The 25,177-nt window shown below is 40.4% G+C and overlaps 1 protein-coding gene and 1 pseudogene across 3 annotated transcripts; both read left to right on the top strand.

The window, feature by feature from the left end:
• Positions 1–1,625: 1,625 nt before the first annotated feature.
• Positions 1,626–5,685, top strand: LOC102553980 (ankyrin repeat domain-containing protein 13C-like; annotated as a pseudogene). The gene has a single exon (XR_015687049.1). The product of XR_015687049.1 is annotated as an ankyrin repeat domain-containing protein 13C-like (transcript).
• An 8,251-nt stretch (positions 5,686–13,936) lies between these two features.
• Positions 13,937–23,698, top strand: Clec2h (C-type lectin domain family 2, member H). 2 transcript variants are annotated; one of them, XM_087657740.1, is made up of 6 exons: positions 13,937–14,087; positions 14,624–14,770; positions 17,715–17,843; positions 20,607–20,791; positions 21,341–21,447; positions 22,345–23,698. In XM_087657740.1, exons 1-6 carry the CDS (start codon positions 13,955–13,957, stop codon positions 22,487–22,489), a joined length of 846 nt encoding a protein of 281 aa, XP_087513866.1. In that variant the 5' UTR covers positions 13,937–13,954; the 3' UTR covers positions 22,490–23,698. The 2 variants fall into 2 exon arrangements, with proteins under 2 accessions (XP_087513866.1, NP_001434448.1); NM_001447519.1 differs by having other exon boundaries at positions 13,955–14,087; positions 14,672–14,770; positions 22,345–23,693.
• The last annotated feature ends 1,479 nt before the right edge of the window (positions 23,699–25,177 follow it).

Below are 25,177 nucleotides of genomic sequence, written 5' to 3'. Positions count from 1 at the left end.
TTCTATGGAATCTTCTGCTCCCGAGATTCTCTCTTCCATCTCTTGTATTCTGTTGGTGAAGCTGGTATCTACAGCTCCTTGTCTCTTCTTTTGGTTTTCTATATCCAGGGTTGTTTCCATGTGTTCTTTCTTGATTGCTTTTATTTCCATTTTTAATTCCTTCAACTGTTTGATTGTGTTTTCCTGGAATTCTTTCAGGGATTTTTGCGATTCCTCTCTGTAGGCTTCTACTTGTTTATTAAGGTTTTCCTGTGTTTCTCTAAGGGAGTTCTTCACGTCTTTCTTGAAGTCCTCCAACATCATGATCAAATATGATTTTAAACTAGATCTTGCTTTTCTGGTGTATTTGGATATTCCATGTTTATTTTGGTGGGAGAATTGGGCTCCGATGATGCCATGTAGTCTTGGTTTCTGTTGCTTGGGTTCCTGCGCTTGCCTCTTGCCATCAGGTTATCTCTAGTGTTACTTTGTTCTGCTATTTCTGACAGTGGCTAGACTGTCCTATAAGCCTGTGTGTCAGGAGTGCTGTAGACCTGTTTTCCTGTTTTCTTTCAGTCAGTTATGGGGACAGAGTGTTCTGCTTTCGGGCGTGTAGTTTTTCTTCTCTACAGGTCTTCAGCTGTTCCTGAGGGCCTGTGTCTTGAGTTCACCAGGCAGGTCACTTGCAGTAGAAATGTTGGTCTTACCTGTGGTCCCGAGGTTCAAGTTTGCTCGCGGGGTGCTGCCCACGAGCTCTCTGCGGCGGCAGCAACCAGGAAGATCTGCGCCAACCTTTCCGGGAGCTTCCGTGCACCAGGGTTCCAGATGGCGTTTGGTGTTTTCCTCTGGCGTCCGAGATGTGTGTGCAGAGTGCAGTCTCTTCTGGTTTCCCAGGCGTTTCTGCCTCTCTGAAGGTTTAGCTCTCCCTCCCTCAATATATTGATAGGGGAGGCACAACATACCAAATTATGGGACACAATTAAAGCAGTGCTAAAAGGAAGACTCATAGCACTGGGTGCCTACAACAAGAAACTGGAGAGAGAATACACAATCAGCTTGTCAGCACACCTCAGAGCTCTAGAACAAAAAGAAGCAAATACACCCAAGAGGAGTAGAAGGCAGGAAATAGCTGATATTAACCAAGTAGAACCAAAAAGAACTATACAAAGAATCAACTAAACCAGGACCTGGTGCTTTAATAAAATCAACAAGAGAGATAAACCCTTAGCCAGAATAACCAGAGGGCACAGAGACAGTATCCAAATTAACAAACTCAGATTGAAAACAGAGACATAACAACAGAAACTGAGAAAATTCAAAATACTATCAGATCCTACTACAAAAGCGTATACTCAACAAAACTGGAAAGTCTGGATGAAATGCACAATTTTCTGAACAGATAACAGGTACCAAAGTTAAATTAGGGCCAGATGAAACATCTAATCAGTCCCCATAACCCCGAAAGTAATGAAAGCAGTCATTAAAACTCTCACAACCAAAATAAGCCCAGGACCAGATAGGTTAAGTGCAGAATTCTATCAGGCCATAAAAGAACACATAATACCTATGCTCTTCAAACTATTCCACAAAATAGGAGCAGAAAGAACTCTAGGGGGTGTCTTCCGACGTCGCTCTGAGGAAGGTTCACAAACAGGGTTTCAGCCTTTAAGCTAGAGTTTGTAACTGCTGTTGACCTCCTTTGCAAAGGCCCAGAGCACCAGGTCAGAGCTCTGAGCCTTGGGTCTCCAACCACAGGGCCCCACCCCAGCGTGGAACTCTGTACGAGGGGAGCGCGGGCGCTGGCCGGACACAGACGCGAGTGCAGGAGAGGCCAGCTAATACTCCAAGGCGTTTCCTTCCGAGTTCTTGCGAGAGGAGCCGAGTGAGGAGGCGGCAGCGGCGTGTGGTCGCGGGCTCTTGAGCTGCGGCTTTCCTCGTCTGAGACGAGGGCCGCTGCCTCCGGGAGATGCGCGTGTCGCGGACCCGCGGTCGCCCCGGGAGTTCATGCTGCGTGCGAGGCTCGCAGCCGCCGCTCTAATCGCCCGGCGTCTCCGCCGCGCCCGCTCGGCCCGCGGTGAGCCTCCCGGACCCTGTCCCTCGCGCCGCGGCGGCGATGACCGGGGAGAAGATCCGCTCCCTGCGGAGGGACCACAAGCCCACAAAGAGGACGAGGACGTGCTGGAGCCCTGCGAGGAGGAGGCGACGGCCGCGCTCGGCGGCGCCTTCACTGGGGACAGAAGCGGAGTGGGCGGCAGCGGCAAGGGCGGCAAGGCCTGCCCTAAGATCTTCAGCTACCACCACCGGCTGCAGCTGAAGGCGCCCGCTGCGCCCGGCCCCGGCGTTCCGGCCCCGCCGCAGCACAACGCAGTGACAGCCACCTGCCTGGCTCCGGCCTGCCTGGGCAGTAACCCGGTTGTGGTGGCTGACGGAGGCAGCTGCCCCTCGCTCTACCCGGTGCACGAGTGCGTCTTTAAGGGGGACGTGAGGAGACTGTCCTCGCTTATCCGCACGCACAATATCGGACAGAAAGATAATTACGAATGTGCACATTTACTGTTGGCTCACAATGCTCCAGTAAAGGTGAAAAATGCTCAGGGATGGAGCCCTCTGGCGGAAGCCATCAGCTATGGAGACAGACAGATGATCACAGCTCTTCTAAGGAAACTCAAGCAGCAATCTAGGGAGAGTGTTGGAGAAAAACGACCTCGATTGTTAAAAGCCCTAAAAGAGTTAGGTGACTTTTACCTAGAACTTCACTGGGATTTTCAAAGCTGGGTGCTTTTGCTTTCCCGAATTCTGCCTTCTGATGCCTGTAAAATATACAAGCAAGGTATCAATATCAGGCTTGACACAACTCTCATAGACTTTACTGACATGAAGTGCCAACGAGGGGATCTAAGCTTCATCTTCAATGGGGATGCTGCACCCTCTGAGTCTTTCGTAGTGTTAGACAATGAACAAAAAGTTTATCAGCGAATACACCATGAGGAGTCAGAGATGGAAACAGAAGAGGAAGTTGATATTTTAATGAGCAGCAATATTTATTCTGCAACTTTATCAACCAAATCAATTTCTTTCACACGTGCCCAAACTGGATGGCTTTTTCGGGAAGATAAAACAGAAAGAGTAGGAAACTTTTTGGCAGACTTTTATCTGGTGAATGGACTTGTTCTAGAATCAAGGAAAAGAAGAGAGCACCTTAGCGAGGAGGACATTCTGCGGAATAAGGCCATCATGGAGAGCCTGAGCAAAGGTGGGAGCCTGACGGAGCAGAACTTTGAGCCGGTTAGAAGACAGTCTCTTACCCCTCCTCCTCAGAACACTATTACGTGGGAAGAATACATATCTGCTGAAAATGGAAAGGCACCACACCTGGGCAGAGAACTGGAGTGCAAAGAGAGCAAGAAGACATTTAAAGCCACTGTAGCCATGAGCCAGGAATTTCCTCTGGGAATTGAGTCATTATTGAATGTTCTAGAAGTAATAGCACCCTTCAAGCACTTTAACAAGCTTAGAGAATTTGTTCAAATGAAGCTTCCTCCTGGCTTTCCTGTAAAATTAGATATACCCGTGTTTCCCATGATCACAGCCACTGTGACTTTTCAGGAATTCCGATGTGATGAATTTGATGGGTCCATCTTTGCCATCCCTGAAGACTACAAGGAAGACCCAAGTCGTTTTCCTGACCTTTAACTGATCCCGAAGAGCAAGAGGCTTCAGGTGGCAGGGACTGACCTTCGTTCAGCAGAGAGAACACATCAGTGATGTGATGAAAAACTGACCTCTAATGAAACATCCACAGCTTCCTGATGTGCCATTCATTCCTCTTTTTAAAGTCACTTCCTGTCTGTGCTAGTTTGACACCCAGTGACCCCAAGACCTTCCTATGTAAAGCAGCTGTGAGTGCTGTGATTTGTTTTTAAAGATTTTTACACTTCTTGTTGAAATATATATCATATGAATATATCTATAGCTATATCTAAAACACACCTGGACCATTAACGTCAATTCCGTGTCTATGAAGTCCTTTGAAATGTGTCACCTCTATCAGGTGGCATGTATAAATGTTCCTTTAAACTATGTTTTCATCATCATGTATAGTTCTGTAATTTGAATGTTTAATCAACTAGAAGGAATGCAGTTTTCTGAGGTGAACAGAGCAGTGGTAACTATTGAACAGTTGCATTTACAGCCTGTTGCAATACATTCCGAGGGAACACTCCTGCAGGGAATGCGGTGCCCCCACCCCCACCCCACCCCACCCCAACCCCAGCACTTTGCTAACAGTTGCATTTACAGCTGCAGTGCATCCGGAGGGAGGGCTCCCTGCAGGGGATGCGGTGCCCCCAGCACCTTCATGCAGCTCATCCTGGTGCTCTTTGTTTCACCTGAATCCTTTTTCAGTGGAAACTGTTTGTTACTGATCTTCCTTTCATAGAACCTCAATTTTTTTTCCTAAACTTGAGTTTAAAGGTCCTTGTTCTGTTGATAGGTACAGTAACATGCTTACAGCTAGCCCTTTCCTTAGTATCAGCACTTTAAACAAATTCCAAATTTTAAACTTGCTTCCTAGTAAGTGCACGTAAGTCAGATTATTTTTAATGGAATATGGATGCATTGGTGTCAATTTAAAAAAAAACAAAACAAAACAACGTATTTTGGACAATTATGTATGTAACGCTTTCAAAATAAGGTAAAAACATTTTATATGCTACAATATATTTGTTATAGGCTAAAAGTCCAGAAACACACATGATTGAAAGTTCATTTTTTTCTTTTAAGTCACAGGAAAATAACTATTGATTTGTCTCCAGAGTATTAAAATCATGCATTACTCATTTTTGCACCTAAAATTTGTCATATTTATTACAAGATGGTTTAAAGAACCAAGAATGAAAATAAATTAGAATAATGTTCAAATCATAACAGTATCATGTTGTATTAAAGACTTAGCTAAATGTTTGTGTCCTGATGAGATGTGTCATGGATGCACCTGTCAGGTTGTTATAGAATGTTTAAACTTTGACCAAGACTTTTATTGAAAGATGACTTATTTAAAATTCCAAAGTGTCAGCCGTAAGATATTTATCTCTTTACAGTTGCATCTCAGATAGTGATACCACCTGGCATATGTTGACATTTTATTTTTTATAAAAATGATTGCATTCAAAAAAATCAAAGCCCTAATCACTCCAGTAAGTGATCTGTTCAGTTTTAAGAACTGAGAAGCCCAAAGCTAGCATGATGGAATGGAAGTTATCCCTGCCAGACAGTGGCTGATTCGGTGACTTAGCTACTCAATTAATTCTGTTGTCAGTCATGAGGTCCAAGGTTCTGAAAGGCAATGATCATTGTTGCTTTAGGCTCCTTGGCTCGAACATAAAGGAAAAAATGATAAATTTACAGCTTGGGATTTAGAATTTCTTAACATATGTGAATATTTTGCTGGGTTACACTGGAGATAGGACTACTGAAAATTGTTGCACTGGATTGTACTACTGAAAATTGTTGCACTGGATTGTACTACTGAAAATTGTTGCACTGGATTGTTTTGACTTCAATTTTTCTTTAATGAATAGTAGAATCAGATTGTCCATTCCAAAATGTTTTTTCTCTGATCACAAAGAACAAGTGTATCTCTTATGATGGTGGGAAAAAAGGAGTTAATTAATGCAAATAAACTTTTCACAATATTAAAAAAAAAAAGAACTCTAGACAATTCCTTCTATGAAGCCACAATTATGCCTATACCTAACCCACACAAAGATCCTACAAAGAAAAAGAACTTCAGACCAATTTCCCTCATGACTATTAATGCAAAAATACTCAATAAAATTCTCACAAACTGTGTCCAAGAACACATCAAATGATCATTGAATATGATCAAGTAGGTTTCATCTCAGGGATGTAGGAATGGTTCAATATATGGAAATCCATCAATGTAATCCACTATATAAACAAACTCAAGGAAAAAAAAAACACATGACCATTTCATTAGGTGCTGAGAAAGCATTTGACAAAATTCAACACCCCTTCATAATAAAAGTCTTAGAAAGATCAGGAATTCAAGGCCATACCTAAACATGATAATATAGCAAACCAGTAGCCAACATCAAACTAAATAAAGAGAAACTTGAAACAATCCCACTAAAGTCAAGGTCTAGACAAGGCTGACCACTCACTCCCTATCTATTCAACATACTACTTGAAGTCCTAGCCAGAGAGCAATTAGACAGCAAAATGAGATCAAAGGGAAACAAATTGGAAAGGAAGAGGTCAAAATATCACTCTTTGTAGATCATATGATAGTATACTTAAGTGTCCCAAAAATTCCACCAGAGAACTCCATCAGATGATAAACAACTTGAGCAAATTGGCTGGACATAAAATTAACTCAAACAAATCAATAGCTTTCCTCTACTCAAAGGATAAAGAGGCTCAAAGAAATTAAGGAAATGACACCCTTCACAATAGTCCCAAATAATGTAAAATAACTTTCTGTGACTTTAACAAAGGAAGTGAAAGATCTGTCTGACAAGAACTTCTACTCTCCGAAGAAAGAAATTGAAGATCTCAGAAGATGGAAAGATCTCCTATGCTCATGAATTGGCAGGATTAATATAGTAAAAGAGGCCATCTTGCCAAAAGCATTCTTCAGATTCAATGAAATCCCCATCAAAAGTCCAACTCAATTCGTCATAGGATTAGAAAGAGCAATTTGCAGATTCATTTAGAAAAGCAAACCAGAATAGTGAAAACTATTCTCAACAATAAAAGAACTTCTGGGGTAATCGCCATCCCTGACTTTGAGCTGTATTACAGAGCAACCATGATAAAAACAAACAAACAAACAAACAAACAAACAAAACCCTGCATTGTTTTGTTACAAAGACAGGCCGGTAGATCAATGAAATAAAATTGAAGACCCAGAAATGAACCCACATACCTATGGTCACTTAAGCTTTGGCAAAGGAGCTAAAACTAATGGAAAAAAAGACAACATTTTTAATGAATAGCGCTGACCGAACTGGAGGTCAGCATGTAAAGAAATGCAAATTGACCCATTCTTATCTCCTTTTACAAATTTCAAGTCAAAGTGAATCAAATACCTCCCCATAAAACCAGATACACTGAAACTAATAGGAGAGAAAGTGGGAAAGAGCCTCGAACATATGGACACAGGGGAAATTTTCCTGAAAAACACACCAATGGTTTACCCTCTAAGACCAAGGATTGACAAATGGGACCTCATAAAATTGCAAAGCTTCTGTAAGGCAAAAGACACTATCAATAGGACAAAACAGCAACAGATTAGGAAAAGGTCTTTACCAATCCTATATCTGATAGAGGGTTAATATCCAATGTATACAAAGAACTCAAGAAGTTAGACTATGGAGAATTAAATAATCCTATTTAAAAATTGAGTACAGAGCTGAACAAAGAATTCTCAACTGAGGAATATCAAATAGCTGAGAAGCACCTAAAGAAATGTTGAATATCCTTAGTCATCAGTGAAATGCAAATCAAACAACCCTGAGATTCCACCTCACACCAGTCAGAATGGGTAAGATTGAAAACTCAGATGACAGTAGATACTGGTGGGGACATGGAGAAGTAGGAACACTCCTCTATTATTGGTGTGATTGCAAGCTAGTACAACCACACTGGAAATCAGTCTGGCAGTTCCTAAGAAAATTGAACATAGTACTACCTGAGAACCCACCTCAGAATTCCACTCCTGGGAATACACCCAAAAAATGCTCCAACATATAACAAGGACAGATGCTCCACTATGTTTATAGCACCATTATTTATACAAGGCAGAAACTGGAAAGAACCCAGATGTCCTTTAAGAGAGGAATGGATACAGAAAATGTGGTACATTTACAAAATGGAGTATACTTATCTATTAAAAACACTGACAACATGAAATTCTTAGGCAAATGCATGGAACTAGAAAATATCATCGTGAGTGAGGTAACCCAATCACAGAAGAACACACATGGTATACACTCACTGGTAAGTGGATATTAGCCCCAAAGCTTGGATTACCTAAGAAAAAATTCACAGATCATATGAAGCCCAAGAAGGAAGACCAAAATGTGGATGCCTCATTCCTTCTTAGAAGGGACAACAAAATACTCAAGGGAGAAAATACAGGGATAAAGAGTGGATCAGAGACTGAAGAAAAGGTCATTCAGAGACTTTCTCACCTGGGGATCCATCCCATATGCAGCTACCAAACCCAGTCACTATTGCTGATGCCAAGAAGTGCTTGCTGACAGGAGCCAGATATGGGTGTCTCCTAAGAGGCTCTGCCAGAACCTTAATGATACAGATGAGAATGGTTGCAGCTAACCATTGGACTGAACAAGAGGACCCCAATGGAGGGGATACCCTCTCTCCCACTCCCCCTCTCTCCCTCTCCTCCTCTCCCCTTATCTCCCTCTCTCCCTCTCCCTCTCTCCCTCTGTCTCTCAATCTCTGCTCTGCTTCTGCTTCTACCATGATGAGTTCCAGTCTGCTGGCAAAGTTCAGTATACTACTTTCCCTCTCTCATCTGGATCCTTTCAGATGCCACTGACTGTTCTTTTTCTAATATCTACAATAAAATCTTCCACTTTAACCTTACCTTGGTGTACTCATGTTGCTAGTGTGTCGATCTGGTGCTGAAACACTTTCCAAAAGGGCTTGACCTCTCCTAATTGAGCTAAGATGCTGATTTGACTCTACTAAGGTAGAGGTCATTTGTTTCTGCTGGCTTCAGTCAACTCCACATTTTAGAGCCTACTTCTTCAGTTCATATAGTTACCCACTGTGATTCGGGGCACCTCTCGGTCTCTTTGACTCCTGGTGCTTCTCCACCATCCCGGGCACCTGTCATGTGGAAAGGCTCTGTCTCTCTCATGGCACACAGTAAGTGTTCCCTTGCAGCTGCCTTCTCTGTCTCTGTCAGCTTCTGGGGCAAACTACTACTTCGAAGATCACACCAGTACACCAGGCACCTTCATTTACCCCATTGGGCATCCACCACATAGAAAGGGATGCTTCTCCTCTTTGATTTGGAATGTTTCTCTTTGACAAGTCCCTCAGTGTGCTTGGGATGCCCAGGGTTAAAATTCTTGACACCAGAATGCTTACCTTCTCTCTCCTACCCTTGTTCCTCCCTCCTCCCTTGTCCTCAGCTCACTCCTGTAGCTTACCGTCTCTGTGTCTCAGATCCCGCCTGGAGCCCACTTTGTCTCTAACTGCTCTGACCACTTTTCCCTTCCTGCCCACTCTGTGTCTTCTCTGTATCCCTGGATCCTGGACCCTGCTCCTCCATCCTAGGAATCCATCAGTCTGTCCTTCTGTGTGCTTTTCCTCTGTGATTCAGGTTATCTCTCTGCAAAAGCACTCAACCCTCTCTCCTTGTATTGTAACTCCCCCTCTGGCAGAGTCCCAGTTTGTGACCCTTTTCTCTAAGCCTCTCCCTCCTCCTCTTTACTCTGCTTTTCTGTCCTATATACTCTACCACTCAGCTGGATCCTGACACTAACCATGGGCTCTTTCCAGTTGAAATATTCCCCATCTTGCCTTTTCTAATTCCTTTCCCTCCTCAGATACAGAGATTTCATTAAAGCCTTGCTGTCTAACTACAAATGCTTGATCCCTGTACACCTCAGTGGCCAATGATGCCACACTCCATTTCTAAGTTCTGACAGATTGCAACAATGTTGTCACCACACAAGTAAATGATCCTCAAATCTCTTATCGATATGTTTACTCTACTCCCAACCCTCAAAATGTTTTTATTTCTAAATCTTCTCTACACTCTCAGACATCACTTAAGACCATGTTTTAACTCTCTTATCTCAGGATTTATAAGGGTATGGCCTAAAAATATGTAATACCAATAAAAAGACGTCAGTTCAAATATTACAAAATGTTGGTAGTTTGGGAAACAAGCTAAAGAAACTTGTCCCAACTATTACCATTTTGTTTTCAAGGTTCCAGGACCTAGGAGAACTGGTTATTCCCGAGTCTCTGAACAGCTTCTGTTATTCTTCTAATTCTGGAACAAAATGACTGTTTCTAACCACAGCACCCATTGTTCATCCTTTTCCTCCAAAAAAAAAAAAAAAAAAAAAAAAACCATTGTAACTATTCCTAACTACAAAAGAACAAATGGATTTGATTAGTTGGATTGCAAAATCTACACTCTGTATCAGTTGACATAGATCACCCAAATAAGGAAAGTCCTTATTGGTAAATCCTGGTTTGTGGGGAAATGTAACAATTACTTGGCACAGATGTTCCTGCAAGCTTAAATATTCTGTGATATTCCTGCTTGAGCTTGTGGTCACAGTTCAGCTTTTGAGTGTGTTCTGCAGCCCAGATCAATCAGTAGTGGCCTAATTACAATACATTTTGGTAATCTGCACTGATCTGGAATTTGAGTTGTGTTGTATATAAGCAGACCCCATAATATTTGGTGCATTGACTACCGATCCAATCTCTCTACCCAGGTTCCTGATTTGTAATTATCTGCATTTGGGGACTTCACTTGAAGTCCTAAACCTCCAGAGGTATGCCTGTGATTTAAATAGTTTAAGGGATATGAAAAATGGCAAATATTTGAGATTCCTTTCCCCCTCTGTGCTATTGTTACACTAAAACACCAGATGAGATGTATCCCAAGGTGGGGCAGTCTCTGGATGGCCTTTCCTTCAGTCTCTACTCCACTCTTTGTCCCTGCATTTCCTTTTCAGGAGGAATTCTGGATTAATATTTTTGAGATGGGTGAGTGAACACATCCCTCAAATGGGAGCCGTGCCTAACTACTGGATATGGTCTCTACAGGTTCTATCTCCCCTTTGTTGAGTACTTTGGCTAATATCCTCTCCACTGGGTCCTGGGAACAACATATGTTCATAAATTCCTCTTTTTATAAAGGTCTACTCAGCTTTACAGAAACTGACTTAGAGATGTATGTATAACCAATTATGTCTTTGTTAACCGTGCTTAACACTGGGCTTCTTGAAATTTTTAGATAAGGACCAAAATATGTGCAACGAATTATGTATGCTTGGTAAATAAGGTTTATAAATTCTTAAGGTCTACTCAGGCTAGCAGGAACTGACTTGAAGATTATACATAGCTTTTTGGTCTTTGCTAAACTTGTTCAGCTTTAGCTATTTAGATACACTGAGTCACACAAGAAACATCAGTGCTGTGTAATGATACAGCATGAAAGTATCAGAAAAGCAAGGTTGCCAGGCCCTGTGCATTTTGTTTGTGAACTAATATGGTTTAACATTGTATTTATGGCTAGCTTTGATAACAAAGGATCTTCAGTTAATCATCAATTCAAATTTAAGGCTCAAACTTAACAGGGGGAAAATATCAACTTCAAATGTTATGAAAGTGACTAACTTGCTGTAATTGGTAAAGACAAGTAAGATGTGCAAGTTAATTTTCAGTTACTTTATAAATGATCAGATTCTGTCATGTGCTCAGAACTATGCCTGTAGTCATGCTAAGTACAATTACAGTTCATTCATAAAGACATGCTTCCACCTTTGGTTCATTCACAAAGACATGCTTCAGCCTTCTGTGTATGTTTTCACGTTAAGATTGAAGCAAGTAGCTAAAAACTAATAAAGTTTGTTTACAATCAGGCATACTTAATAAATTAGATGATAGCCTTCAAACTCCTCAAAAAGATCTGCTGACTGAGTTCTGAATGTGGTCCTGTTGGGGTGGGAGGTGGTTCCTTTGACTTTGAAAGTCTACCCTTTTGTTGATGTGAAAAGATGACATATTCTCTTCTACAAGTGCTTCTCAGTTGAAATTAGGACATTGTTTTCAGGTCCCAGGAAAGTAAAAATGCTGGTTGGGGAAGGAAGTCAGTAGTAATAGGGAGCTTGTGCTAAAGCTTCTAGTTACCATCAGGTAATCCAGTCTGTATAATACTTTGTTGCAAAGAGATTTTACTCTATAAGGGCCTCAGAGGCAAGCACTCCTGACTCAGAAAATCTCCACCTTTCTCTTTAATCCATGATCTCTACTTGTTTGTGGTCTCTCTACTTGTTTGTCTTTCTATAACCATCTTATGTGCTTATGACCTGACATTTCAAACTTTACAGCTTCTATCAACCATGAGGCTGAGATAAGAGGAGATAACCAGGAATAGCAGGGATCAAAACCTTATCTAAATGGTGTCTATGTACAGAGCTCAGCAGGAGCTGTCCAAAGGTTGTCAGAGGAGACAGACACCACCCAGGCTGTGTGAACTGAAAACTTATAGATTGAAAGTCAGTTGAGAGCTAGAGGAGATGAAGTTGGTGCATTTTTGGAATTGTCATATCGGGTAAGTAGACATTTGATAAAGCCACACTCATAAGAAATAATTGTACTTTTGGTTAAAAGGAGTTAGCTTGAGGCACATTATTTCTAGAGAAGTGCTCTAGTGTTCTTGGGGTGACATGCTTAATTAACAACCCACTGTTTTCATAACATTCTCTTGGCTCTGCCTTTTTATGCATTGCATACTTCAGTTGTGTTTAAATGCATGGTTGTGAGCATCATAGAAATGAAGCTGTTTGCCATGTATTTCCCAGCAGCTCCCTTCTTGTTAGGATTTTGATGACATCCATGCTGTTGCCTACCACGAAAGGGTTCTTGTTCAATGATGTCTAGTATGCACACCACATAAACACAGAATAGTGTGTTTCTAACAGATGATATTAATGAGTATCTAGACTTCTGAATTGGCCGTTAGAAATAATGGTAGCAAAACCATTTTGTACATGCCTTTCTGTGTGTATGTAATTGAATATATTTACTGTAGCTTGGTTTGGGTATGCTTAACATTAATAGCAATGTCAAAGTTTTACCACATAATTACAAACACCTACTCCATTAGGTGTAAGGTATCTCTCTTGAAAAATTCATATACTTGTCTTCTGAGATCAGTATAAAAAATGCTTAGTGGCCTCTGTAGGGATTTATTCCTGCTCTCTTTCCAAATATCAAAACAGATCTATAAAACAGAGCAAAGTGCACATGTCACATCATTACGTTGTGTATTTACCTGGCCTTTGTTCTTCATTATGATTGTCCATTCTGTCAGGGAACTATAATCCTGTACACATCTCTACGACACTGCATATATTGCACCTCCCAACATGCACTGTATGCTCATTCCTGTCTTATCTATTATACTTGGATCTTCAGTGCACTCTAGCACTTCACTAACATGGCTTTTCAAATTACTTACTGTAAACCATAATGCAAGAATATCTCTCAAACATATCTGTTTCTGTACTCTTTCTGTAGTGCCCACTGAGAATGGAGCTGCTGCTCCTGGGACAGGTCCCTGGACAGGTGATGGCTCTGTAGCTGTGTGTTCCCCTGTATTTGCATTTCAGCAGCACCCTTTTTTTTCTAAACAACATCATAATTACTGACGATTAAGAGAACGGCCAAATCTAGAGATTCTGAGTAAAAACGTTCTAAAAGTAAAATATATAGGCTGAGTAGAATGACTTGCATTCTTAAGGCTCACACATATAAGCAGAAGCAAGCTGTTCTCCAAGAATTTGAGTCTATCCAGGTCCACAAAGTGAGACTGAGGCTACCAGAGGTACATGTGAGACCCTGTTTCAAAATAAATAGTTTCCCCAATTAATAACAGCATCTTTCATCAAAGCAATATTTTTCTTAAAGAATCAGTGATAAGTAAGGAGCATTTTCCAATTCTCAGGCATTTGTCTATTTTATTTATTGCGTTTAAAGTTCACATAATTTCATGTCACAATCTTCTACCTTGTGATTCTATTTCCTCAACAAACAAAAAACTATGTGCTGACAGGTGATATGTTCAGGACTGAGAAGGAGTGACTAATGAATCACCCTTCTTAACTGAACTCATAAAGTGTTTATCAGGAAGCACATACAATATATAAGGCTCCCTCTCCCTCTTCACAGTTTCATGTCAAATCTCCTCCTGAATTCCGTTCTTCCTCTCAGTTCAAAAATGAGTGCTGTAAAGATTGAAGAAGCTTCCGTGGACAAGCTGAAGATACACCTCACTGCTACTGCCTGCCTGCAGGAGGAAGATAAAGGTATATATTTTAATGCAATTTGAATCAAGCTAAAGGTATAAAGGGGAGATTCAAGAGAGACCCTCAGAAGAGTTGAGCATTGTCTTTTACATTGTCAAGGTGAGTCTCTGTAAAAGTGGAGATGCTTGGAAGTATCTCTTATATTATATACTCAATCAAGTATTGAATATTTGAGTATTTCTGGGCAAGAGAAATGAATAATGAATTCACTATAAGAATCAAAGAATTTGTTTGGTTTTGGATTCTGTTGTTTGATTTGCTGCTTGGTTTGTTTGTTTTATGGTATGGGTATTGTTTGTCGAATGTTGTTTTGTTTCTTCAGCCTGTTTTTGCTCTCTCTCTCTCTCTCTCTCTCTCTCTCTCTCTCTCTGTGTGTGTGTGTGTGTGTGTGTGTGTGTCTGTGTGCGTATGTCTCTGTGTGTGTATGTGTGTCTGTGTGTGTGTGTGTGTGTGTGTGTGTGTGTGTGTGTGTGTGTTTAGAGGAAATTGCTGTAGAACATCCTCCTTATGTCTTAATGTGAAGGAAACTCTAACAGGAAAGCTTTCAAGGAGCACAGCTAAAGAATTTATCCTTGATCCTGGAGCTTGTGATTTGCAGATCCACTACAACACGAAGAGGGAGACAGAATTGAGGAGGAGCCGGAATCTTCTTTCAGCAAATCATGTGAAATGTGTGGTTTCTGGTAAGTTATGGAAATGAACAATGCTGTGGAATTTCTGTCTCAGTATTATGTATTTCAAAACTCAGTATACACTCTTTTGTATTTTGAAACTGTCTTGTTTGGTTCTTTTATGGTCTTTTTTCTATCCCTTTCCATTAATTGAGTTTTTGTTTGCTTGTTTGTTTTAACAAAAAATATTGAGTTTCCTGCAAAACACTCTCCATACTCACCAAAAAATCAAGATCTAGAAGAAAATAGATGCTTTTCAACTAAAGCAAAGTTTTCTCTAATTGGAACATTTTTATTTTCTGCATAGATATGTACACACACACCATAGTTCTGTGAGAGAAGTTTCCCTGAGTTAAGAATTTGTCAGACTTGTAGACAGACTAAGAGAAGTCATGAACCAAATGGACTTAACAGATATTTATAGAACATTCTATCCTAAAGCAAAAGGATATACATTCTTCTCAGCACCTCATGGTACTTTCTCCAAAATTGACCATATAATTGGTCATAAAACAGGCCTCAATAGATATAGAAAGATAGAAATAATCCCCTGCGTCCTATAAGACCACCACGGCCTAACGCTGGTCTTCAATAACAGTAAGGGAAGAACGCCCACATATACATGGAAGTTGAACGATGCTCTACTCAATGATAACCTGGTCAAGGAAGAAATAAAGAAAGAAATTAAAGACTTCTTAGAATTTAATGAAAATGAAGGTACAACATACCCACACTTATGGGACACAATGAAAGCTGTGCTAAGAGGAAAACTCATAGCTCTGAGTGCCTGCAGAAAGATACAGGAGAGAGCATATGTCAGCAGCTTGACAGCATACCTAAAAGCTCTAGAACAAAAAGAAGCAAATACACCCAGGAGGAGTAGAAGGCAGGAAATAATCAAACTCAGAGCTGAAACCAACCAAGTAGAAACAAAAAGGACCATAGAAAGAATCAACAGAACCAAAAGTTGGTTCTTTGAGAAAATCAACAAGATAGATAAACCCTTAGCCAGACTAACGAGAGGACACAGAGAGTGTGTCCAAATTAACAAAATCAGAAATGAAAAGGGAGACATAACTACAGAATCAGAGGAAATTCAAAAAATCATCATATCTTACTACAGAAGCCTATATTCAACAAAACTTGAAAATCTGCAGGAAATGGACAATTTCCTAGACAGATACCAGGTACCGAAGTTAAATCAGGAACAGATAAACCAGTTAAACAACCCCATAACTCCTAAGGAAATAGAAGCAGTCATTAAAGGTCTCCCAACCAAAAAGAGCCCAGGTCCAGACGGGTTTAGTGCAGAATTCTATCAGACCTTCTAGAAGACCTCATACCAATATTATCCAAAATATTCCACAAAATTGAAACAGATAGAGCACTACCAAATTCCTTCTATGAAGCCACAATTACTCTTTACCTAAACCACACAAAGACCCAACAAAGAAAGAGAACTTCAGACCAATTTCCCTTATGAATATCGACGCAAAAATACTCAATAAAATTCTGGCAAACCGAATTCAAGAGCACATCAAAACAATCATCCATCATGATCAAGTAGGCTTCATCCCAGGCATGCAGGGATGGTTTAATATACGGAAAACCACCAACGTGATCCATTATATAAACAAACTGAAAGAACAAAACCACATGATCATTTCATTAGATGCTGAAGTTGATTATCAGCTGTAGGAGATATTTATGTCCTTCTTAAAGTCCTCTATCATCATCATGAGATATGATTTTTAAACCCTAACCCTGCTTTTCCTGTATGCTGTGGTTAGGACCTGCTGTGGTGGGCAAACTGGCTTCTGATGATGCCAAGTAGCCCTGGTTTCTGTTCCTTAGGTTCTTGCACTTGCCTCTTGCCATCTGGTTACCTGCTGTGTTAGTTGTCCTTGCTGTCTCTGACTGGAGCTTGTCTTTCCTGTGGGCCTGGGACCCTGTGATCTTAGGAGTAAAGCACTGCTGGGAGACTGGCTAGATATCTCCACTTGAGATTTGGGTACAGAGGGCTGTTGGACATCCCTAGCTTCAGGGCACAGATGGAGACAGGAAGGATCCTGTCCCAGGCTGTTCTGCAGTTCCTGTGCCCTGTGTGCTCCTGATGGGTGCCCCTTTGGACAGTTATTGGAAAGAAATTTGGGTATTACCAGTGGGTTAGGAGTGAGAACAATCCTGGGAGACCAGCTCTCTCCAGGAAGGATTTGGGTACAGATGGCTGTGGGACAGCCTTAGCTCTGGGCACAGATGGAGAGTAGAATCCAGTACAAACCTTTAATCAAGTTGAAGCTGATTCTTCAGTTGTTAATGTGTTCAGAGTTGTTACTTTAGATTTTTAACTTGAATTTTGCACATGGTTTTGTAGATTTTAATTAAATGCTCTTTTTAATTTTCTTATTCTGATAATACATTGAATTATATGAAAGTAGTTATTTAGCATGAGAGAGTTTGTGAATTATCTAATTAGTTAGATTCATAGGCAAATAGAACAGGGAATATTACATTTCCTCTCAGTCTCTTCCTCATATTTAGCCAAGATTGGCCTCAAACTCCTGTATCTCGAGTACTAGTAACTACAGTCCGGAGCCCCCACTCCTTGAACACTGATTGCTTTCTCTTCATTTGTAGTATGGTTTTCTCAGTCCTAACCAGATCTATTCTAATGGAACTTTGATGTTATTTCTTCTTCACTCTGTCCTTCACTCTTTCAGTTTCCTTCTCTTTCATTGATCGTTAGTTTAATAACTGGAAGATTCTATGAAAAAATATCTGTCTCCCTTTCTTCTAGTATTCTGTCAGCCAACGAAATCATTTATGGACTGGAAACTTCTGTGAAGGGATTTGCCCTGGTGGAGTAAAAACCAAATCTGTACATGATTCTGGGGTAAAATTTTATTTTTATACAAAACACTTTTAAAATTGATGTTCTCATACACATATTTTGCAGGTAAAGTACTCCAAGGAAAACTTCTCAGAAGCATCTCCCCTGAGTCTCGTGTTAAGCTTCACTGCTGCTATGGAGTAGTGATCGTGGTCCTCACTGTAGCTGTAGTTGCTCTTTCTGTTGCTTTGTCAGGTGAGTGACTCACTCTCCAAATCCTGCGTCCCTCTGTCCACATCCACATTGTCAGTTATACTCACTGAGCACTGTGAGCTAGGCATTGTGGGAAGGGCTCCAGAGAAAACACCTGGAAGTTCCTGTTCTCTGGGGACTTAGGTTCCAGCAGGAAGATGCAGTGAAGGAACAGCACAGGCTGTGGTGTGCACAGGAGGCCAGGCTCAGCCTCCCTGGGAAGCTGACATCCAGCAGGCTCTAGACAGTGATGCAGGGGACATGGTACACCTGGGGGAACTGTCCAAGGCAGAGAGCAAGGAGAGGAAATATCAAAGTAGGAACCTCAAGGAGCATGCTGCATCTAAGGGGAACTGAGGCAGTGAGGAGTCACATAGTTGCGAAGATAAGAAAGCCCCGAGACCCGTGGTTGGAAACTTCAGAATATGTGATTCCTACATGTTTAATTGTAGACTGTTCTGAATAGTGCGGTAAGATCTTGTGTAACTTTGCTGCCATAGCTAGAGTAAATATTCCATGATATTGCTTTATAGCTTCATTTTTGGAAACAGGGTTTCTCTGTGCATCCAGCTGACTTTGAACTCAGAAATCAGCCCTCCTCTGCTTCCCAGGTGCTGGTAAAGTTTGAACCACCAATGCCCAAATCATTTCACATAATTAACCTTAACTTTACCAATGACAATTACACAAGTTTAAAGAAATAAACATTTGCCAGTAAGTCATAGGCAGTGTAACCTAAACTATTATGTAGCCCTAAAAATACTCAGATAAAAAAAGTGGCATCACCCTCATTTCAACTGCATTTGTTCCTTTCACTAATGCCTTGTGGCACTGGGTATGAGATATGGGAAAAACTAAGGCAGAGTCCCACACACTAAAAATATTTGGGGGATCATTTCCAATATTTAATATTTTGCTTCAAAGATCACTTGTTCCTTCAAAGACACTAGAACTTTGAAAGAGCATCACATTCGTTCTGATAAGTTAAAGGAAGGGAGAAGAGAAGGTAAGAAAGAAAAGTGTCTGTTAAGTTTCTAAGATGTCCTCTGAAACATTTGTTTTCAGAGCTTTTAGACACACACACACACATGCACGCATTCACATGTACATGCACACACGAACACACATACACACACACAATTACTTTAATAGACTCACAGACGAACACATCACACAGCTCCATCAACACAGTATCTTTCTAATATCCACACGGTTGAAATACCCATTGTGAAGCCATGAAGCTTAGCTTATGGTTTAGTCTCTCATTGTCAGTCACATTTTTGTGCACTCTCTGCCACAGAAAGAAAGAAAGAAAGAAAGAAAGAAAGAAAGAAAGAAAGAAAGAAAGAAAGAAAGAAAGAAAGGAAGGAAGGAAGGAAGGAAGGAAGGAAGGAAGGAGGAAAGGAAGAAAGGAAGAAAGGAAGAAAGGAAGAAAGGAAGAAAGGAAGAAAGCAGAAAAGAACAGAAAAAGGAAAAGAAAAAGAAAATTTATTGCAGAGTTAAAACTAGAAGCACATTTCTGTTTTTTAACTTTTCACAACATATGGTTTGTTATTGCATGTGTCCTTTCTTGTCCCCTTATGTCCTTCTTCCTTCATGGTATTCCATGCCTACACACAGAGCTACATCCACTGTCCGCTATAGGCTGGGAATGTATGTGAGGAAGTACAATGGGCTGGTTTTCTTGGAACTTGGGTGATCTTCCTTAATATTATATTTTCTAGCTCCCATCACTTTTGAACAAATTTAATTTACAGCTGAATAACATTCTGATTTGTACCTGTAAGGCATTTACACTATCTGTTAGTTCATGAGCATCTGGACTTTTTTCATACTGTTATAAATATCAGAGCAATAAACACAGATGTGCAAGTATCTCTCTGGTAGGGTTTGAAGTTCTCTTCATATGTGCCCACTAGTGGCCTATGTGGGTCACATAGCATGTCTATTTTTAAGTTTTCTGAGGACCCTCCATATGGGCTATATCAGCTTATACTTTTACCAGTAGTAAATAACCCTGTTTCTGCAATTGGCTGAGCTAAACAGGCTGAGCTCTGCCTTCCTGTGCTTCCCAATTATTAGGGATAAAGGCATCCATATGCCACCACTCACAGCATGGTTGTCATATGTCTTAAGGATAGCCAACCTGAGTAGATATAACAAGAACCAGCATATGATTAAATTTACTTAGTGTGTGTATGTGTGTGATAGAATTATAGAAAGCTTTTTATCAAAATTTTGGTATCAAAATTTATTTGAGCCTGCCATGTTTTGCATGCTGGCATTTCTATATAGTGAAATGTAGACAAGTGAGGAGTTTCTTTTCATTTCTTAGAGAAAGGGAGGATATAAAGGAGGATTTTAGGAAAGAAAGTTATACCATTCTAGGAATCAGGGACAGTGCTATGTAGAAATGAGTTCTTCACAGGTTATGGTGTCTTCGGTCCCAGAACTCAGGAAGCACAGACAGAAGGATTACTGCAAGCTCCAGATAGCTTAGTCCTCATAGTAAAATAAAGGCCAGGCAGTTGGACATAACTAGATTCTGTTTTGAAACAAAAAATACAAAGAAGAAAAGAAAAAACGTTCTCTTAGAGCCCCATTAGAAGGTTGAGGACCCTCATGCTTGGAGAGGTCTCCTAGTGATCAGTAAAGAAAGCTACAGTCCAAGCACACACCTCACAACTGAGGTTTGGATGGCTAGACAAAGGGACCAGACATGGAAATGTCACTTTATTACATTTTATATCACTATCTGCATTCTAGTGAGAAACAAAATTCCAGTCATGGAGAACTGTGAACCTTGCTCTGCCACATGCCCAAGTGGCTGGATTGGATTTGGAAGTAAATGCTTTTATTTTTCTGAAGATGTGGGAAACTGGACATTCAGCCAGTCCTCGTGCATGGCACTAGATTCCCATCTAGCTCTGTTTGACAGCCTGGAGGAGCTGGTAAGGAAGGCGATCAGTAATGGGTTTGTTGGCTTTGTTGAATATGTACTGCCTTGAGATAGAGAGCTTGGGGCTGAAACAAGAGGAAGGATCCCACTCAGGCAGATGGGGTTTAGTCAGAGAACAGTACTTTGTACCATTTCCTGATGTTATTGCTTGAGCCCTAATCTATTGCAGAGATCTGTTCTCATGTAATTCTCATAGTGAGACCTGCCAGGCCAGACATACAATCTCCTGAGATACCTTGTGGTCATGTAAGCTTTGCTCCAAGCATTCACACGTTTTATACTGAATGTGGCATCTATTAAAAATGGCAAGGAAATTGTATATCAAGGACTTTTCCAGTCACAATGGGATGGATGATCATCATTGTATTTTAGATTATGCGTATAAAATGCTTACACTGAGAATTGAGGGTTATTGTGGCTCCAATATAGATAACCCTCAGTTACTAGATGCTGCCATCTTCTGAAGAGGCTCTAGGGTGGAGACTCAAGGGTCATGTGAAACTGAGAGACACATGTATTTGCTTTACCTGTGTTATGACAGATTTTTCTGAAGAGATACAAGGGACCTTCTGACCACTGGATCGGCCTGCATAGAGCGTCAACAAAGCACCCTTGGATATGGGCAGATGACACTGAGTATAGCAACTTGTATGTTTTCAGAACACTTTCTCTTACTCTGTATTCATTTGTTTTGAAATGTGTGAGTTGTATCTGTAAGAGATGAATGACTGTGTTGTGTGAAGCCAACTGTAGTGGGAAGAAAGAAAGTATGAACCATCAAAGTGCAGGTCTGGTTCAGAGCCAGAGTGGGTGCTTAAAGTCAGAGCCAATTCCAGCAAACACCACAAACTTAAATCCTTCGGATATGTTCCCTTTTAATGGTCATCATTTCCAAGGCATTTACTTAATTCAATTTCTCTCAAAACCTTTAAGATGGTGATGATGTCTGAGGGAGATATTGTCTGCTCCATCACCAACTAAAAACTTTTCTTTGCTGGTGTCAAAACTTTAGGTGGGCAATGGGGGCTCTAAAGCACAGGAAGCCAGTGCAGAACTGCATGAGTATGACTTGATGGTCCCCTGTACCTGTTCACAGAAGCAGAGACTCCAGGGATACTGGGAACCTCTCTAAAGTCTTCTCATCAAAAATCATGAGACAGCTCTTCTGTGAGCATAGCTAGACATTTTGAGTGGAGTCATTTCACTGGAATGGTAAAACACAGACACATTCAAAGTCATTATGAAAGACCTTTTGAAAATTTTCTAAGAATTGGGTTTTCTCCACTTGTATAACTTATGTAAAATACTTCAAAATAGAACTGAAAATCACCCTCAGTGATGTCACCTATGGCAGCAGTTTGTTTGAACATGGCAGCAAATGCCAGTCAGTTCCCTTGTACACATTACATGATTCAACATTGAGGAGTAAGGAAGGTGTGGTTCAAGTCAAACCCTGAGGATGTAAATCAATCTCAGTACAACTAGCACTGTGATTTGAACGCACTGTTGGTTTGTGCAGTAATTATCGTTTGTTCTTTGCTTTAGGGTTCTCATCCGAGGAGGAGGACAATGTGGCTTCCTGAGTGACAATGGGATCAGCAGTGGCAGGGACTATACACATAGGAAGTGGATTTGTAACAAGTCCAGCAGCTACACCTCACAGTACCCACTATTTGTAAATCCAAGCTAGGGAATGTACCAAGGGAAAGCATGTGTGAGAAACAGATGCTCTGTGATCTGTTATCTACAGTTGCTGCTCTACTCAGGACCTACCAAAGCCATGAACAAAATCCATCAATAACCACATTGACAACAAAGATGAAAACTAGCTTAGAGGATCATAGGAATACTACATAAATTTTGGATAAATGATTCTAAATTAAATCGGTATTTGGGTATGAGTTAGTACTGATATCTAAAACTAAAGTATAAACAAAACTGTGTTGGTGAGCTCCATTTTATCATCAGGAATGAACATTTTCATTGGTCCTTGCTATAAATTCAGGGGATATGAACCCATGAAAATTATTAGTCACAAGAAATATGATAATTGGCCTGTGGCTTCCAAATATTATAGTAAGTATGGTCATCATTCTTTTTAAAAAATTCAATAACAAATATGGAGGGAAATCTAAACCAGATGGAAGGCAATGCTGTATACTCTGTCATTTAATAGCATTGTCAATTATTTTTATACTTTATTTACGAGTTTTTTAAAATTGAAACAGACTAAGAATATGATACAAGCAAATGTCATTTTATTTTCCAAATTTAAACTTTTTTGAGAATTCCATACGAGTGTATGACATTTGAATTTTATTCTTTACTAGGTTCTTTTCAGATCAGGATAAAATTGGTTACTGAACCTCCTTCAAAGCATTTGATCCCTAATCTTGTAATCATTTACACACACATAAGTTTTAAGAAAAAATATTAACAATATTTGGATAATGTGCTACACTGTACTGATGAGTCCCAAAAAGGACGAAATAACAGGTCAGTTAACACTTTCGTCTTACTTTATCTTTGGATTAAACCTTCTCACACATGCTAGGCAAACACTATCCTACCGATATTACACTATCCCTTTTTATAAATTTTTATTTCATAACAAGATCATTCTGTAAGCCCCAGATGGCTAGGATTACAGCTGTGTATCACCACAGAGGCCTTGCTCTATTAACGTTTTAGTTCATGGAGTTCAGGGACAGGACTATGATACCAATGGTAAAGGCACCAACTACTAAGACTGATAACTTGAGTTCAACATCTGGATTAGCATGTTGGGAGCATAAAATCGTCCACAGTATATTGTTTGTAAACTTCAAACTTGCACTGTACCCATTCACAAACAAACACACACAAATATATTAAAATGAAGTAAAAAATATTAAGTTTTTTTTGTAGTAGACTGTGTTTATTTTAATCCATATCCTTATTATCGTTTTTGTTTCTTTGGTTTTCTTGACACAGGATTTCTCTGTGTATTCTTGACTGTCTTGAGTCCTGCTTTCCTTTATAGACCAAGTTAGGTGTGGACTCAGAGATCCAATTGTCTCTGCCTCCCTGGTTCTAAGTTGATAGATATGTACCACCACCGCTGGGCTCACTTGGTTTGTTCATTCTAGATAAATGCAAGCATATTTCATTCAAAAAATTCTTTTCTCAGTATTCTACTCCTACTGCATTTAGCTCTTTCTGCTTTGCAGTCTGTCTTATTTCTAGTAAAATAATAAGAAAGTTTTTGCGTGTAATTTACTTCTACATTCTCAGAGAACAGCAGTCTGTCAAACCCAGGAGTTTTCAAACCATATATTTAAAGAAGATATGCTCTTATGACAGTCATTGTAGGATTCCATGTCAGATTATACAGAATAACAGTTACAAAGAACATACTCTTTTAACAAAATTCAGAGACATTAATGACTTTATCATTTGGTTGGTTTTTTTTGTCTTGTTTTGTTTTTATTGGATATTTTACTTACTTGCATTTTAAACGTTATCCCCTTTCTGGGTTTCTACTCAGTAATTTCCCTATCCCATCCCCTTCCCCCTGCCTCTTTGAGGATGCTCACCCACCCATCAACTCCCTCCATCCTCCCCACCCTGGCATTCTCCTACACTGGGACTTCAAGCCATCACAGAACCAGGGGTCTCTCCTCCCTTTGATGCCCGATAAGTCCATCCTGCTAGTTATGCAGCTGGAGCTGTGGGTCACTCCATGTGTATTCTTTGATTGGTTTAATTTGGTACTCTTTAGTCCCTGGGAGCTCTGAGAGGTATGGTTGGTTGATATTGTTCTTCCTACGAGGTTGCAAACCCCTTCAGCTTCTTCAGTCCTTTCACTAACTTCTCCATTGAGGACCCCCTTCTCAGTCCTATGGTTGGCTGCGAGCATCCACATCTGTATTTCTCAGGCTCTGGCAAAGCATCTCAGGGGACAGCTATATCAGGCTCCTGTCAGCATGCACTTCTTGGCATCGGCAATATTGTCTGGGTTTGGTGGGTGTATATGGGACAGATCCCCAAGTGGGGCAGTCTCTGGATGATCTTTTCTTGACTAACGACTCCACACTGTCTCCGTATTTCCTTCTGTCAGTATTTTTCCCCTTTCTAAGAAGGACTGAAGCATCCACACTTGGGTCTTCCTTCTTCTTGAGCTTCAGGTAGTCTGTGAATTGTATCTTGGGTATTCTGAGTTTTTGGGCTAATAGTTACTACTTATTGGTGAGTACATACCATATATATTCTTTTGTGACTGGGTAACCTCACTCAGGATGATATATTCGGTTTTTTTCAACACTTCAGATTTATTGAAAACAAGATTTTTCGTGGTTTAAAATAGTACCAAGTCACTAATTCCCAGTGTTTAAACACT

Source organism: Rattus norvegicus, chromosome 4 (genome assembly GCF_021556685.1).
Source record: "Rattus norvegicus strain SHRSP/BbbUtx chromosome 4, alternate assembly SHRSP_T2T, whole genome shotgun sequence".
In the NCBI taxonomy this organism is placed as follows: Eukaryota; Metazoa; Chordata; class Mammalia; order Rodentia; family Muridae; genus Rattus; species Rattus norvegicus.
Note: the sequence above shows the minus strand (reverse complement) of the source record. Positions and strands in the feature narration are given on the sequence as shown.

Coding starts and splice junctions, on each gene's coding strand:
- Clec2h (XM_087657740.1), top strand. CDS start 13,955: ATGTCAAATCTCCTCCTGAATTCCGTTCTTCCTCTCAGTTCAAAAATG. Junction 17,844..20,606: donor TCTTTCTGTTGCTTTGTCAG/GTGAGTGACTCA, acceptor TCTGCATTCTAG/TGAGAAACAAAATTCCAGTC. Junction 21,448..22,344: donor GACACTGAGTATAGCAACTT/GTATGTTTTCAG, acceptor TCTTTGCTTTAG/GGTTCTCATCCGAGGAGGAG.